Source organism: Nyctibius grandis, chromosome 6 (assembly GCF_013368605.1).
Source record: "Nyctibius grandis isolate bNycGra1 chromosome 6, bNycGra1.pri, whole genome shotgun sequence".
Classification (NCBI taxonomy): Eukaryota; Metazoa; Chordata; class Aves; order Nyctibiiformes; family Nyctibiidae; genus Nyctibius; species Nyctibius grandis.
Window position 1 is genome coordinate 71021153 of NC_090663.1, and position 17142 is coordinate 71038294.

The 17142-nt window shown below is 38.3% G+C and overlaps 1 protein-coding gene across 2 annotated transcripts in view; it reads right to left on the reverse strand.

The window, feature by feature from the left end:
- The window catches only part of ARHGAP10 (Rho GTPase activating protein 10), a 153057-nt gene that overhangs the window by 87827 nt on the left and 48088 nt on the right, over nt 1-17142 (reverse strand). For both annotated transcript variants that reach the window (XM_068402751.1, XM_068402752.1), the window contains exons 4-5: nt 6190-6261; nt 2789-2890 (exon numbers count right to left, since the gene is read on the reverse strand). In XM_068402751.1, coding sequence (XP_068258852.1) covers nt 2789-2890; nt 6190-6261 — 174 coding nt within the window. The remainder of the gene's footprint in view (nt 1-2788; nt 2891-6189; nt 6262-17142) is intronic.

Genomic DNA, 17142 nt, shown 5'->3' on the forward strand with positions numbered 1-17142 from the left:
TATTGTTAAAAGCCACACTGCTGGTACTGTAAGCTTTACTCTATAACCCAAATAACTGCTGTAAATAGCCAGAATGCTATTGTTCCCATCCCACACCCATGCTCTCTCTGACTGGCAAGAAAAGCAATCTAAGAAGTTCACTTATTGGTAAGACACTTCACAAGTTTCCACAGAGCATCAAATATTTAAAAATGCAGCCTTATTAGCTGCAGCTGATTTTTAGCTCAGCTTTGCTGAAATATCAACATCATATTGATGGTGAACAGTTATATTTCAGCTGCCATTCATTTGTACATAAATATTTAACTTTCTGGCATGTATGTATTATTTCATTATGTTATTTTTTAAGGTACATGTGCCCTCATTAAACGATAAAACTTCAAGAACTAGGTAACAGAAACCTTTACTAAAGTACATTAAAGAAAGGCTACAAAGAGATACTCTAAGTAATTAACAGTTAGTCTTTGCCCATGTGATAATACCAAATGCTTCTACAGTAAATCACAAAAGGGAATGGAGAAAGGGTTAGGTGAAAGGACCTGACTTAGTATCACACACTCTCTCTTAAATACTGAGACTATATCCTTCAGGCAGAACAGGGACTGCTATGCTTTAAGAGGATAAGTCAAATTAGCTTTAAGACAGTTTTGCCTTAAGACATGCTTCGCTTTGCTGCTCTGTGCTAGAAATCTGTCAGCAGCTAAAGGGGCATAACAAAAAGCGCCATTAAAAAAATAAAGCACTGACATGCACATCAGTAAGAAAACGTGTTTCAAAAAGCCAAGCCATTTCGATGCATCCTGTAAACCACGCAACACAGGAATTGTTTGAGTTGTCAGCAAAGCTTCTAATGATATGTACATGTACTGAATGGTAGCCATAGAAAAAGACTATGAAGTGGGTCTACTAGGACATCTGGCTAATCAATAGCAAGACTGACCTATATACACCAAAGCCCCACATAAGCCTGTTTCTATCTCTCTTCTTGGTTGTTTCCCCTCCCCCAAGAATACAACACCCAACACGGCCATTTTATTAATTCCTCTCAATTCCCCCGTAAATAAAATTATCACACCTTTCCTCAGTTTTTGAGGCGTGAGCCTCCCTGTGTACCCAGCAAGTTCACTCACTGTTGCATTGTACTTTGTGTACTGCTGAAGAAATACAGAAGACAGACACCATGCCTCAGTGAAATTTCAGGAATATCTCTTCACTAAGAGAGCCAAAGGCTGTGTAAATGTAGGACACATTCCGCAACACGGCACGTTGTTCATCAGATTTTTGTCAAATTTATACCTGTATCCTTTATTTAGTCCAGTCAGCAACTGACACAACTAGCCACGCATAATACTAAATTAGGAAGCTCCCGTGCAATTATATACATCTAATTTCTAAGCTTGTGCAAAAAAGTTTTTCATATTTAGCACTCTGACAACACGCTGCAAGTCTTTTTTTTTAATTGCCGATACATTTATACTCCAAAATTAAATGCACAAATGAAAGAGCTTGACTGAAGAATTTCAGAGGTTTTGTTCATGAAACTGTGAAGGACATCTAAAACAAATGTAATTGCTCATTCTAGTCTTCACACATGCTTTAAAACTTCACACTATATTTGATACCGCTTCAAAATGCCTCTTGCAGACATTTTGTATTTTTCCATTGAGATTAGGTCTCACTTCAGACTTTGAAATATGGTTCTCGATATCATCAAGTGATAATTAATACTTTTTCATTTTTTCTGCATCAAGTTCTTCGGCAGCTGATCAATTTGATAAAAGCACAGGTCCTGACACATGAGCAATGCTCATTAACTTCACCAGGACAACTCCACTCCCCAAAAGACACTTGTTTATGCATATGAGGGCCTACGTTGCAAACACAGTAGGGAGAAGTAACATCCTAGCGAAGCTCGAGAACAATCTGAGTTCTCACGTTCCTACCTAACTTGCCAGTTATATTAACCATTTTTTATGAAAGATGGCATAGACTATTTGGGGTGGGGTAAAGAGCAGGGAGAAGAGTTATCACTGAGCAAAACATTAAGTGTTTAATGATACAAGGCATTCATAGACTAAGCATTAATAATTCTGACATAATTACATTTCTCTGAAAAAAAAAAAAATCCTTCTGCCTACAGCAAGTTTCTGCAAGATTCCTCAGCTATCTTCTCACGTACTGTTTGCTGTTGCTCCAGAAGTAAAAGCTATTACAAATAAGGATGATGATGATAATAAACCCACAGGGACAGAAGGAATGCTAGGCAAAACAATAGATCTGGTTTTAAGTTATAAATTGTCAACAAACTTTTTTTATAGCATAGCTTGGGAGGGAAGAGAAAAAAAAAAAAAAAAAGATCTTCAAAACATGAGAAGGAAAAAAGGCACAAAAAACCCTTCTTTCAGGAATGTGTGCCTTGCTGTACTTTGCATTAAGCATTAACACAGGGCACTTAGTTAATACATACAATGCAATGCAAATTACATATACGGTAAAGTCTTAGAAGAAACACAGTTTTTTTTCACAATTTACTTGTACTTTGCTATTCCCTTAACTATATACAATTTAACACAATCTTCAGTACCTCATACACACGTCAAGTTACGTCCTCGATTCAGAAAACAGTAGGGGTACACCACTAAGTTCAGCAAATGCTGATTTTCTCACCAACCTTTCCAGTTGACAGAAATTTTCCTTTTACCACTGTGAATGCTTGGCTTGCATTTGCATAAAATATATTTACCTATTCAAAAGCCTGTAGCTTGCATAAAAAAAGAGGCAACAGTACCTCTTGTAATTGTAGCTCTTTCTTCTTAGCTGATAAATTCAAATGCTTTTCTAACAAACTGTAGTTCTTCTCTGTCTCTTTATCAAACTTCTTCTTTTCCTCCTAGACACAGAAACAACGTAACATTCATTCATATATAAATATGTAAGAAAAGCCTCCATCTTTCTTCTTTTAAAATTCTACTTAATCATAAACAAAGAGAAACTATCATAGCTCAAATAACTAAGGAAAAGTACGTTTCCAACTCATTTTTAAAATTAATTTAAAGGCTAACTTGAAATGAAATCCCATTGCATCATTATGGTGAAATTTATCACATGAATGCTTACATCTTCTAAGTAAAAAAAGTCAAAAAAAAAAACCTCTTCTTGATTTATTACATTTTTCATTATTTTCAGGGATCATCCACATCATCTTGGTTTTGAATAGAGGACTTCAAGGGAATACCAGTCTCACAGAAAGTTCTTTTTTTTCAATAATTGACAGAGGAAAAGTGTAAAAACATCATTTAAGTTCTAACAGTTTCACAGTTGAAAAGCCAAAGCAAATACAGCTCCATATTCCTTAGGATTTCTTGATTTTAAAACCATTCAAAGACCTCTGTGCTGAATTCCTGCCAGGCTGTTGTCGCACCCATGAAGAAAAAAGACTTTTTAAAATAAAGAAAAATCTCCATAAAATATAAAATCATGTTAGCAAGAGAGAATCTCTCATAGAGACATATGAATATCTTTTGCACGTGCAAATCTATTTCTCTGACCATCAAAAGCAATGTATTGGAAGAGGGACAGTCATTAAATGTTTCTAGGAAATGTAAGTTCTTAGATCTAATTTAGTAGAAGACATTGTAAAACAACCCTTTCGCTTCCTCAGTTCTAGTTTCCTAACTCTGTATATTAAGACAGAAATGAGAATCAATGAAATCAACCAACCAGTTTTGAAGCTATTTTTAGTATAACTAATTGCAGTTGAAAATAATCAAAGTAAGTAAAATCAAATATTAAATTACATATTCAAGAACTGACAGATTCACTCATCAGAAAGAAAACAGTTCAATTAAAATATTTTTCCATCATCTGTTAATTTGGAATTTAATTTAAATGCATTCTACGCAACATACTGGTTAGACTCTATAGAAATACTTGCTCATTTTTTTCTCTTAACCTTTTGTTTTTAATAAGTAATACTATATATAATGTGATACATGTTTTTGTTCTCTGAACGACTGGTTTCTGAAAATGGCATTCTATTAAAGAGGGGGTCTACACTGTTTAGGATTGCTTCTCAGCAAGGAATTTTACCAAAAATGCTAGGTTTTTTCTCCATTATGAGTCTAAGGACTTATTTTAAAAAAGCAGCCACAATATTCCTTACCACCTGAGAAACATCAAGATACACATATGGTATTACGAGTGATTAGAGATAACACATTAGCATACGGGAAATTAGGAAGGAAGCCGGGGGGGGGGCTTTGCATTTATATTAGCAAAATTTCCATTGATCTGGTCAACATTTGAGTGCTGCCAGAAAACGAAAGAACTATTGACTTCTAAATAGGCAAAGCCAGAAACTTTACACATGTAGTTTGGGATTAGAGCAGCAACATCTTTTACTAAGGAGTAATTCAATAAGAGCCTCAGCTTCCAGCACTATGGAGTTAAGCTTTTTTTCTTTTCTTTTTCTTCTTAAGCCCAGCTCAGACCATTTTATCAGCAGGGGATGTAAGACACAGGAAAATCTGAGGTAGCAGATTCAACTCTCATTCTGTAATGGTAGAGCATAAATTTTTCCTAAAGCAAATGCTACACAATGTTCCAGATATATTTCACTACTAGATGCCATAACTTGATTTTTCCAAGCAAGCAGTCTTGTATTTCCAGTGTCAGTACTTTGATTATATTGAATAAATATTCAGTTATGAATATTCAAAGAGTTAAATATTTTTAGAGGATTTTTATTTAAATGTTACACAGTTATGCAAGAGTGCTCTAATTAAGGTCACCGAGAATTCTGTCCAAAAAGAATGGCTAAATCACAAATAAGAGCTTCAACTTCACAGAAACAGTATGCAGGGAGATACAAGGGAAGAAACATCCACACAACAAAATGTGAGATGTAGACTGTGTGAATGTGACTTGTCAAGTCAGAAACATTGAGGACAGAATTCTGACTAGTAAATGCATGAAGATCATGAGACAGTTTAAAGCATTAGGAGTTCTTACCTCAAAAATGGCATGTTCTTTAACATCAAAAAACTATTGCTCTAATCCATTCATTACAGCTGCTTCTACGACAATAGGTTACATTTAGAATTAATTCTCTTTTTCCTTAGAAGACTCCCTGTATTACAGACCAAGTTTTTATTGTTTATTGGTTGGGATGTCTGATGTACTTCTGAGAAGTCCATAAAATTACACAAAGCTCACTGTACTATTGAACTGTAATGACTTATGATCAACAGAGCACTTTCCACTTACGAACGCTGAAATCGTATTCAGAACATGTTAACAATTCCTGCTAAAGTCAAAACATAGAGCGTTCTCGTAATTGAAACGTTACCTTAGCTATTAAATATCACTGCTGATGAAATCATGAAATTATAAAATAAAACATCTGCAGAGTGGTAGTTTAAAAATTTATTAATTGAGCTTTGCAACAGAAAACTGTGTTAAACAGCTGTGGGCTTTTTTTTTTTTGAGTAAGCATTTAGATTTCTCACTGGAAGAAGAAAGGTAGACAGGTACAAAGAGATAAAAACTTGTCCTTGTTACTTTCATCCAAAGCGAGTGTGTACTTAATATAAAAATTTTAATTTGCCCTTTATTTTAAAATAATATACACAACGTAGTGACAATCTTAAAAAAAATTACTGAATGCTTTCACCAAAAAAAACAACCACTTTGAGAACCTGTCTTTAGCCTCTCCATCTCTATTTTCTTCCACTCATACAGAGGGAATGAGTTATTTATTTAAAACAAAAAGTAAAACTAAGGCAATTTTCACTTTGCAAGTTGTAAAAATACGGTTAAAAGCACATGGATGAGCTCCTTTGGGTAGTTAATATTTTTCAGCCTTTGATTGTGCAACTGCAAGCAAATACAAAGCAGAACAGGGTTACCCATTAGGAAGGGGGGGCAGGCTGTTAGCAGGACTGCTCCTATTCCAGACACGAGATAAGGGAAGGGGAGGAGAGAGGGAAGGGAAAGGACACATTCTTCTCTTCTTGAAACATACTTTCCATTTGTTTCTGAAGCAAGTTCTCAAAGTAGAAAAGGGAAAAAAAAAAGTCAATACATGAAATATAAACAACAGTATCTCTCTGCCAAATACATGTCATTACTGCAACGCAATCCAAGTAGAGAAATTAAACAAACTTATCATAAAGGCAATGAGGGACAAACCTTTACAGCTCCTAGCTGTTCTTTTCTAAATCTTTCCAAAGGTTTGATCAGAGTTTCAGTAACACTGAGTGCCTAAAGAAAAAAAAAAGCATGGGTTAGGTTTCCATAGCCAGACTGACAAGTCACTTTAGCATCAGCAATAAAAACAAAAAAAAGCAAGCAAGCTCTGGGATAAAACAAAGGAGAAGCATGCAAGTTAAGAGTCTTAAATCCTAAATCGAAAAAATCACATCTCTGAGTTCATTCAAGCTTTCAAATCTTCTATCCCTTATTTCAATCCACTGTCAGGAAAATTAAATCTAAAACAAATGCAGACATTTCAGAAATTTACAGGCTGCAGCCAAACTGCAACTGCTTTACTTGTGCCAGTCTGGCAGATCAGGTTGACAGTCTCAATGACTGAACACCAGAATGAGACACAGGACAAACGATTTTCATTTGGGGACACAAATTTCTGCAACAAGAAACACTACAAGCAACTGCAGAATGGACTACTGAGTAGCAAATAATAAGCTTTTAACACACAGCTAAAGCCATTAGGCATTGATACATATATTTCCAAATATTTACATTTAACTACATTAAGAAAGCCTTAAGTTAACATAAGTTGTAAAATCAAGAAGTGTAAAGTTAAGAAACAAGAGGTTTAGTTCACTGGGTGAGCAGCCACCAGTGTGCTTACGATAAACAGCCTCATAGCCATACTAGAGAGAAACAAAAAGGACACAATATGCCATTATGACACAGAAAACTGTAGCTTATTAGATCTGGTCAGCAAACACAGTTTCTATTTCACATTAAATTTCACTGGAGATGGAGCTGAGTCGGGTTTGGTTTTGGTGCAAACACGACTTAAAATTTAAAAAAAGGTTCAAAATTTTAGCAAAGGTTGGAACTTCTTGAACACAACAGCAGCACGGAAAAGATGGCAAGAGAGTCAGAGGTGTGGAGGAGCAGGTGGGATCCTTTTGGTCTCAGTCCTAAGGCAGACCCACAGAGTAAATCGTGCCGAGGACTGGGCTTATCACAGCCTCGGGGCTGAGCTGCCAGGAGCCCAGGCAGAGCTCCCTGGAAGACCACCTTAGATACAACAGAAGGCTTTTTCTCTCTTCTCCCCCACCATCCCCCTTCAAATGTGAAAAGTTTCAGATAAAACACTGCAGGCTTAAACCAGCCTTCTGGAACACTTCTGGAAAGCTCTTATCATAAAACACAAGAGGGATGTATTAGAGATCTGGCACAAAACAAATCTCAATAGCACTGTCTGCTCCCACCCACCCCCGGAGCGATGCAGAGATTACTGTGGGAGTCATCCTGCCAATTCACTGTAACCAGAGCAGCCCAGATTTTTAAACAGCCATGGCAGCATGCTAGAAACCCAAATATCTGGCAAGTCTGGGCCAAACTGCATGTTGCACAGTCATCCATACAATAGATACTTCCTGACTTCAGAGCACTTGGTCTCCTGGCCCAAACTTTTTCTTTCTGCATCTATTTCCTGATTTTGTCAAAAACACTTAAGGCACCCGTCCGTGCACCCTTGGCAGGAGCAAGAGAAAAATAAATCTGACCATTTTGCCTTCCAAAAGCACACAACAGCACCGGGCTAACCACGACACCAGAGACCCTTGCATCGAGCTGGAGGGTAGAGGAAGGACAAGAGAGAAACTTCTGCCACATCTCCAGCCCAGCAAAGAGATATTCTGAAGAGTTCATCCCAGGGCTCTGGGAATGTTCTTAGCGGCTGGAGCACCATTCGTTCCCTGAGCTGCCTCCACTCCCACTGAAAGAGAGCCAGGGTAGTCAAATGCCCCAAACAGGAGCTGAACTGTGGTTTTAGCAAGGATTTAGCCCACCTGCCAGCCTATGCACATATATCCTAACTACTCGAGCAGTTACCAGGAGTCTCCAGGGCAGTTTTTAGGATACTCAGGTTTTCCAAATTTTGTCAGGCTCCCAAAACTTTCCTGGAAATTCTTTGGGGCTGAAAAGAAACAGTAATTTAGATTTATAATTTGATCAAGCACCAGAAACAGTTTCTTGGGACACAGCAGAAGCACCTGAGGACTGAAGGATCTCTCCTTGCTGACCGCAAGCACTCTCAAAAGTCAGTGTGGAGAACCACTTACAGAAATCACAGAACAGTCCTTCTATATTAGAAATTTTTAAGAAATTTAAATTGTTTCTGCCAGCTTCCTCTATACTGACAAAGTGAGGGAGAAAGCTATGAGGCCTCCTCAGAGCAAAACTCAGAGAGGATGATGCTAGCTGCCAGGATGTCAGAGCACCATGGTTAGTGGAATCACTTAAAAGCATTTAAAGGCAGCAACTGAGCACTTAAATGGTCAGAAGGTTAAAAATAAATACTAATGACAAGTTGCTTATTCGTTGTTTGAACTTTTACACCAAAAACGTGAAATGCAAGATCAACAGGCAGTAAATGTATACTGAACATGAAGTCTGAGTCAAAGAAAACCATAGCACCTTGATGCAACAGAAAAGAAAAAAGAAAAAAAAAACCCACACGACATGCAGAAAAGGCTGTGGTTTATAAACCAGCAGGGCTGGCTGCAAATCACATGGTCTGCTACACTCCTGTGTAGCATTAACCATGGGAACCACTACAGGAATTTGTTTGAAGCAGAAAATAATCTTTAAATCAAAACGGGATGTTCCCTCAGCGACTGCCAACAGAGATTCCACTGCTGCCAGTGGTATGATACACCAGTAACTCTTTCGTTAAAAGAAAAACCAACCTCCCCTCCTTCCAAAAAAGATGTTTCTCATTCTGCGTGACTTAAACTTTTGTTAACAGATGCCTCTCCTGCAGAACTTCTCCTGCCATACAGGGAGTTAAGATTTGTCTCCCCCTTTGCTTTCTGTGTCTGGATTAAACAGCGGGGCTCTTGAGTATTTCTAGGTGAAGCGGAATTTTGTAGATCTTTTGTTGTTCTCATGGAGCTTCACACCAGACCCACATATAAAAATATAAGAGGATATTTCATCCTCACTCAAATGAGCACGTATGTGAGTTTATATGCATATAAACAGAAACTGTCAACAAAGATGTGACCGGTAAATTTAACAGTGAATTACAGAGCTGTTGGTCTGACTGGCAGAAATAAAAATGAAGTTCATAATTAAAATATGCACAATACTAGATTAAGTAGGGAGGCATTTGCAGTGTTTTCCAGTACTTAGAATCCAGTGCTTGTCATGAGAAGCTACAAAAAGATGTGTATTTATTTCTAGAACAAAAACATTATTTACACTGCTTTTCATTGTTAACTTAGTTTACATAACTTGGGAACTCAAAACAACACTTTTTTTTTTTAAACCATGAATAACAGATCAGTATACAAAATAAGTAAAGTTCTCACAGTATAAGGAAATAAGCTAATGATCGCTGGAACGTATTTGTCATTATCACATCCACCTTCCTTAAGAAGGAGGATCATGTTAAAATGTAAAATTTCCAAGAAAAGTTCTATTAGGCATTTAAGTTAAATATTCATTAATATAAAATTACATGTTCCTTCCTCTTTCAACTTCTGTCTTGACTCTTAAATTAGTTTTCACCTCTCTGCTCCTCTAATCCTGGCAGATTACGATGACAGGAATGTACTATTTAAAGGGCACCAAAAAAATCCTTTTTTTCCTTTATATCTCCAACCTATCCAAACCTACCTGAAAGGAATATATACGCAATTTTAAAATCTGGCAGGCAAACTATGATAAGTGTAAGTCACACGTTAATCAATATAAAGAGGTCACGTCTCAAGCAACAGTATCTTAACCAGCTTTATGAATGTCAAAGTCTCAAGAATGCTTTAAGAAATGTTTAACCCGATGAGCACACGTGCCTCAGGCAGACAGTCCTAAACTGCTCATGCCACTCCTGTTCCATTTGCTGCACGTATGTAAAGGTCAAAGAATTAACTTAACTCGAACATAAACCTGGCAATAGCAGTAAAAAAAAAAAATCATCCTTGCCATCATCATCTCGGAAGATCACTGCGTCCAACATTTTCAACAACGTCTTAAAGCAGGCTTTCAGCTTTGCGCATACCTCCTAATTTCTGATGCCTTTACAAAACTCCACCTGCTCAGGCAGAGAAGTTGTACAGAATGGTGATAATCCTGACTTTTCCAGCTCCATACTTTTGGAAAGAAATAAGTAACAAGTTGTAGATTAAGGGGCCTAAACCAACATTTCCTAGAGCAGCACACAAAGGCACAAACTAAATCCATTAGCAAGTGCATTTACAGCTGCTTGCTACTTCATCAGTCAAGTCAACAAGATCCAACAGGTAAGTCAGCAGTCCATGACAGTCCACGAAATAACTCTCTTTAGCCTGTCACTTCTTCCCTTCTCAGAGAAGGTGGGAGCACAGCTGTTTAGGGAGAAACTGCTTCCCCTCCTATGCACTGTAACCTGACAGACAGCACCATCCACCACCATTCAATGCTCCTCATGCTTCCTCACCCTCCTGCAGTAGGCAGGAGCAGTCTAAGTTCCCTTGCAGGCACAACCAGGTTTGTCTTGCACAGGAGGAAGGTTGCTTGTGAGGGCTGGAAAGAAGTATCCCACAAGAGCTGTCCCAAAAGCTCAGTCCAGCCCCTGTGGCTACAAAGGCTAGACCAACTTAAGTTAATCAAAATTTGTTTTGTTTATTAGACAAATGCAGCAGTGGCCTCCCAGCTTTCATCCTAAAAATGTCCTTAGACCTCAGCCTTTACTGGAAAAACTGGAAATTACACATTGCTCATCAATAACTCTGGTGGTGAGTTAAGTATATGTGCTGACTCTGCTCCATTCTGAAGCAAAGCATTCTCCCAGACAAGACAGGTTTGCTGAGAAAGGAAAAAAACAAACAAAAAAAAAAGCCATAAACCTACACCTTGCTGCAGGCTGCTCAGCAACACAGGAGTGCCAACTTCCCAATTCTCATCCCAGGACCTGGAATGCAGATTAGAAGCCAAACAGAAAAGAGTGTTGTAAGTTTCCCAGTGCATCAACTGGAAAGATTTATTTGTAGACAGGGGCAGGACTGTTTCTCCCCTCGACAAAGCAAAGACAGAGGCTGCCAAGCAGTAGGGCAGAGCTCATAAAACTGGGCAAGTGTCAATGAAACCAGATCTGGGAAGGAAGTTTTGCCCTACTCAGTGCAACAGCGAACACAGAAAGGAAGACATACCTAGCAGTGATTCAAGAACAAAGTAGTTAACACTGCTGCTAAATGAAGAAATTTACTTTCTAATAAAGAAATTTACTACCTACAGCTGCACTTCTGCTTACAGAGGATATAGCTCTTCCATGTTCCTCCTAAGAAACTGCAACATTCAGCCTAATAAAAAACCTTCTATGTTGGAGGAGAGGGGAATATATAAAAATTGTGTTTTCCTCCAAAAAGCTTTCCTGCTTCACATAGTGATTTGTTACTGAAATTTCTCAAAGCATTAAGATCTATGCCTGAAACCCTGCATTATGTGACTGTGCAGTTACAGTTCCACTGCTGAGGACATCAGATGTTACTTGTGAAGTCTTAATGTCTATTCTTTCTTTTCCCATGAGAACGTGATGTGCTCTTACAGTTACATGAATGTGTTCTCAGTTAGTTGCACAGCCAGCTCTCCTGCCAGTACGCCCTGCAGACACAGTGGCATATCTCTCTCACCACTTCTCAGCACTGGTTTTGTATTTAACTGGAGCACTGATAACTGCAGTCAGTGCAGTCCACACCCAAAACTCGTTTGTTTGTTTTCAAATGCAAGTTTTCTTCTTGTAAAAGTGTCTGGATTTTCTCACTGCTCTGGAACTTTCCCGTAGCTTTACAATCTTAAATAATGAAAGGCCCTCAGCCACACATCAGGACTACAAATGCGAGTGTTTGAGTTTTTTGGTTTTTAGAAGGACTGGAGTCTATAATTTAAAGGATTTTTAGGGGGTCTCATAGCACATTAATACTTATGTGTCTCTGCATGTGTGCAGAAGCTACAAAAAAAAAAAGTGACATCCGTTCTTCTGGGTTCATTGGCTGTGGAGGAAACCATCTGGTAACAAAAGAGTCAGGCAGACAGATATATGCCTTGGATACAATCTATTTTGTACATTTCTGAGATGCTAGGAGACACCTATAACAAAACAAATCACCTTCCTCTTAAGTGTTCCAGAAAACTACTCCTGGGGTTTAGTAAGACAAGAAAAATTTTCTCAAATTGTTCTGGGGAATTTCCCAGACCAACCACTGCCCCACAAGCCACGATACAGGCAGGCTCCTGTGCTTTGCACTTTCTAGCTCTTTTAAAAGCAGCAGCCTTGGCTTCCAGAGAATATACTAGCAGGACTCTCAGGTCTCCCCTCCTAGCCAAAGGTGTTTCCTGTTCAGTGGAAGTTCATGACTGATCTAAAGGACAGACAGCTAAAATGCCTCTTATGACCTATCTGCTATGCTGTGCTCTGCAAGACTGTTTGCATTGATTCACTTGCCATGAAACTGCTGGCCTCAAAAATTGAATTGGTATCATAAGCAAACAACAATAAACTATTTTGTTTAAATAAAAAAAAGAGAATTAAATTAAGACAGCAGTTTTTATTAAAGATTACTTACTAAAAGTTATTTAATAGTCCTGGCTTTTTAATAAGTTTATTCTTACAAAATACATTCCACTATAAAGAGAAAATACTACGAAGACATAAACATAACAGGAAAAGAAATAAAGACAGTTTCACAAACAGCAACAAACCAGCTTTTCCGCATCTGAAGTGGACAAAAGCCGTGGGTAACTCCTCCAAAGAAACACCTTCCCTTCACAAACCCAATACACAAGGGCTGAACAGAGTGACACACCAGAACATTGGTTTGGCTCTTGTATGAGCAGAGAATCACTTCCAGTCCACGCTTTGAAATCAGCGGTCATATAAAGGTCTTGACAAACCAAAAAGGCTGCTCAGGAAAGGAAATAGTGTAATGCTTATTTTCTTCATTCATGGCAAAGCTTATCGCTGAGCAAAAAGATGCCACTAAAAGGCAAGGAATCCAACCACGAACAACAGCTTCAGTGTTCAGTCAAGAATGAACTGTTCCATTATTGTCAGCGCTGTCCTCCACGAGAAACAGTGGTGTTATTAACAACCAGCAAAATCCAAACTGGTGAGAGTTTTACAATGCAAATTCCAAACATTTCCCATTGATGAAATAACAGAATGAAAATTCTCTAGTGAGTTATGTTGATGCATGTGAGACCACAAAATTATCTGGAAGAGGAAGCTAGTGGTAACAGAACTTTTCAGCCACATTCACTCAGAGGTGGGACGAACACACCCAGAAGTGGCTTTGCATTTTTTTCCTATTGTATAGACAATAGTCATCTTTCTTTTATAGATTAATGTGCACAAGTTCATATGTAACTCACAAAACAATTTCAGAAGGCTGTATATAACATTAAAAAATAAACATATATAAATCAAACATTCAATGTCGTGAATCACCAGAACATGAGAGGTGTGCCTGAAGTAGTCTTAATTCCACATTCATGTTCTATATTCCAATAATTATATGATTGTCATCTGGCCTCATGCCACGCAGACGAAAAGTGAAGGCTGGGCAGTGAGATATGGCAGCAATTGTCTGCTTGTTTCTAAAACCAGAAAATGTTTTATTAAACTGGACAATTTGCAGTAAAAAAAAACAAAAGGATCTAGGAACTGTGATTAAGGTAGTCAAATGCTGTTCCTGAGACATTACGTTTTATTTGTGCCTCTGTCTCTGCATCTGAGATGTTCAATATGCTGTCGGCAGCCTAATTTTTCAGAAGCGGTCACCAATTATGTCTGTTCCACTGTCTTGGCAGATATACTTTGCAGTCTGCACTGTCAGTGGACTTAACAGGATCTGAACATATAGAGTAGATCTATTGCACAAACTCTTATTTAACAGATCTTGAATGCATCTTACATCCAAAACTATTGGATATTTTTGTTCACCCTAAATCAGTGAGCAAACTGATTGCTCCTTCACACAGTTTTTTTTTCAGACTACTGTGAAGACCGATTAAGACTTATGAACCCTTAAACAGTCATGTGCTGAGCACCAAACCTTATAAAAATTAATACCACTATCTCCAGAAGAGGAGGAACAGTGTAAACTAAATGCAAAGAGTCACTGAACAAAAGGTGAGAGTAAGCTATCCATGAACACTATGTGTTAAGTGAGCACTTAACCTGTGAAATGAATAATCATGCACTTAAATACTTCATCATAAGAGGTAAGTATAAGTACATATTTGCACAGATCATTTAAATTATACCTCTAACCTTTTGAGTACATGCCTTTGAACCTTAACTTCTTTGAACTTGGGAAACCACAACTGGGAAACCTCTCCCTCTTTCTCTCTTTTTTTTTTTTTTTTTTTTTTTGAGAGAGAGAGAGAAGAAGAAGAGGAAAGAATAAAATAGTGACTTAACTGAGATATTTCTTTAAAAATCCATAGAGAAACAGTTTCTCATGTTCCTGATATATGCTAGGAATAATTCTGCTTTCAAAAAAATGCATTGGGAGAGGTGCTATTTTGAATTTGATTCTGACAACCTGGTAAAACCAACAAAGAATGCAAAAGGATTTCTGCGAGGCTGGGACTGCAAAGGTACCTATGGCATAACAACAACAGTCTTTCTTTTTCGAAAAAAAAGTAAAAAAAAAAGTTCAAAAATAACTAGGTGGCATCTTTCCTCCAAAGATATCGGAAGGAACAGAAGCGTGCCAGAACTGTAGCAGGAAACAGAAGAGATCGTATCAAAGTAAAACAGTGAGTTTATATTGCCTTGGGGAAATGACAGGAAACATAGTAAGGTGAAGATATTTGTACAAGAAATCCTACACAAAGAGAAATGTGATGGAGTAAAAAGGAAAAATACAAGTGCTTAGTGACAAAGTTAGAAAGGCTAAGGCAAAAACTATGTTTTATTTGGTAAGGGGCCAAGTAAACCCTAAAGAAAGGGGGTTCTTCATATGTATTTCAGAAAACAGAGAGAAAGGAAGCTGTTAAAACCATTATTTAACTGGAAAGAGAGTTAAATCAACGATTCACTGTAAGATAACAGCAGATTATTATCTTCACAGAGGAAAAAAACTCTCAATTAATTATAGCAAAACATTTAACAAAGAGGGGAAAAAAATGGATGTTAAGAAGAGTAAGGATTTCTTAAGAACAATTAGATGTATTCTTACATTATGCAACTGAAGAATTAACTGCGTTCAAGTCAGAAGGGGCTTTGCTTTAGAGTAGTTGAGGAACTCAGCAAAGCAAACTAAAGGGAGAGGCAGAAAGGTCCCAGAGGATGGTAGAAGAGCAAACACAGCAGCAACTTAAAAGTGAGAAGAGGAGGAGAAAGCAGGAACTGAGAAAGTTACAGACCAGACGTAGCAACTCATATACTCAACAGTCCTGGAACACACTATAGAAGGTTAAAAGCTACTTTGAATTTAAGAACAACATCTACTTTCCTTTTTGAGATCAGTACAGTAACCGATCTCCTCAATTAAGTCTTCAGTGCTGACCCACACGACATTCTCAAAAGCAAACAAACCACTGGAAGAATGAGAAAACAACATCCTGGTTGCAAAACTACCCTGAAAAATACCTGTTTATCTAAAAGGACATTTCAAGCATCATATAGGAAACTACAACCAAGTTGCATGATCTAATTTTCAGTAGCAATTAAATGGAGTGACTTACCAATAACTCCATGAGACTAACATACATGTGGAGTGACATAAATCCAAGAGAAAACGTCAGTGCTTTCAGAAAGCAGGATTAAACTAATTTTGACATAAAAGAGAGATGGTCTAAACTCAGTGTAATTAAATTGAATAAGGAAAAATACAGATGTAAAAACACCACTTTGAAAGGGTAACAGTGAAAATACTACTATGGAGGAAAAGTGATCAGTTTTACTCCATGACTACAGCAGAAAAGTACCCAAAAGTTCCCAGTTTAATTTGCAGTAAAGGAGACTTAGGATGGATATCAGGTGAAAAAATGGAAGAATAAACACTGGAGTAAAACTAGAGAAACCCCCGTCCCTGGAACATTTTTAAAGAATAGGTTAGACCAGCACTCATCACGGATTACCTAGGTATACATGATCCTGCCATCAGTCACACCTCTGGCAGGGCTGCAGGCAAATGCAGCCAACTCGCTCAGTCCTGGCGTGGAGTACGCTAACTAAATAGGGCATGAGAAACTAATAGACAGGATCCGAGAGATCGCTGGACATGGCCCATAACTGTGAGAGAAGCTGACAAAAGTTACTGACAGCGCCGTGAGGGGTGACTGGACTTCCAGTGTGGTTAAGGGAGAGTTATATGAGAAACAGCTGAACTCCAGAAGCAGCTGAAGGGCAGGACAGAGGACCTCCAGGGAGTGGAAGCACGCACAGCCAGCACATAGGGTGACCGCACCGGTAGTGCCAAGTACTGCTGAGATTACTGAGGGAACAGTACAAGCGCTATCAAATGTGGTTATGATTTAGCAAGAATGGAATCAAGAGGGAAAACTAATTATGGCAGGCTGGTCATTTGGAAGAAGACTGGGATGGAAGAACGAGGTATGAAGGTGGTAAAAAGGAAGGTGAAGAAGGAAGAAAAGGGATAACAACCACAGGCGATCAGTACCTACCAGGTACCCTGTGCTGCCCATCACTGCAGCTTAAATGAGGGCAGACAGCGAAGCCTGTTGTTCTGAGCCCACCACAAGAAACAAACCTGCTTCTGCTGTCAGGAGAACTGGTACTGGGAGGGAGGTTTGGTGCCCGCCCTGGCACGCAGCAGAACAGCTAGGTAGTGGGACAGAGCATCTTAGCATTGCCATGTTGGTGGCTTGATCATCCCCAATCTTTTCCCACTAGCTCTGTGAAGTTCCCTTTCAGCCCTGCACTTCCATGACACTTTT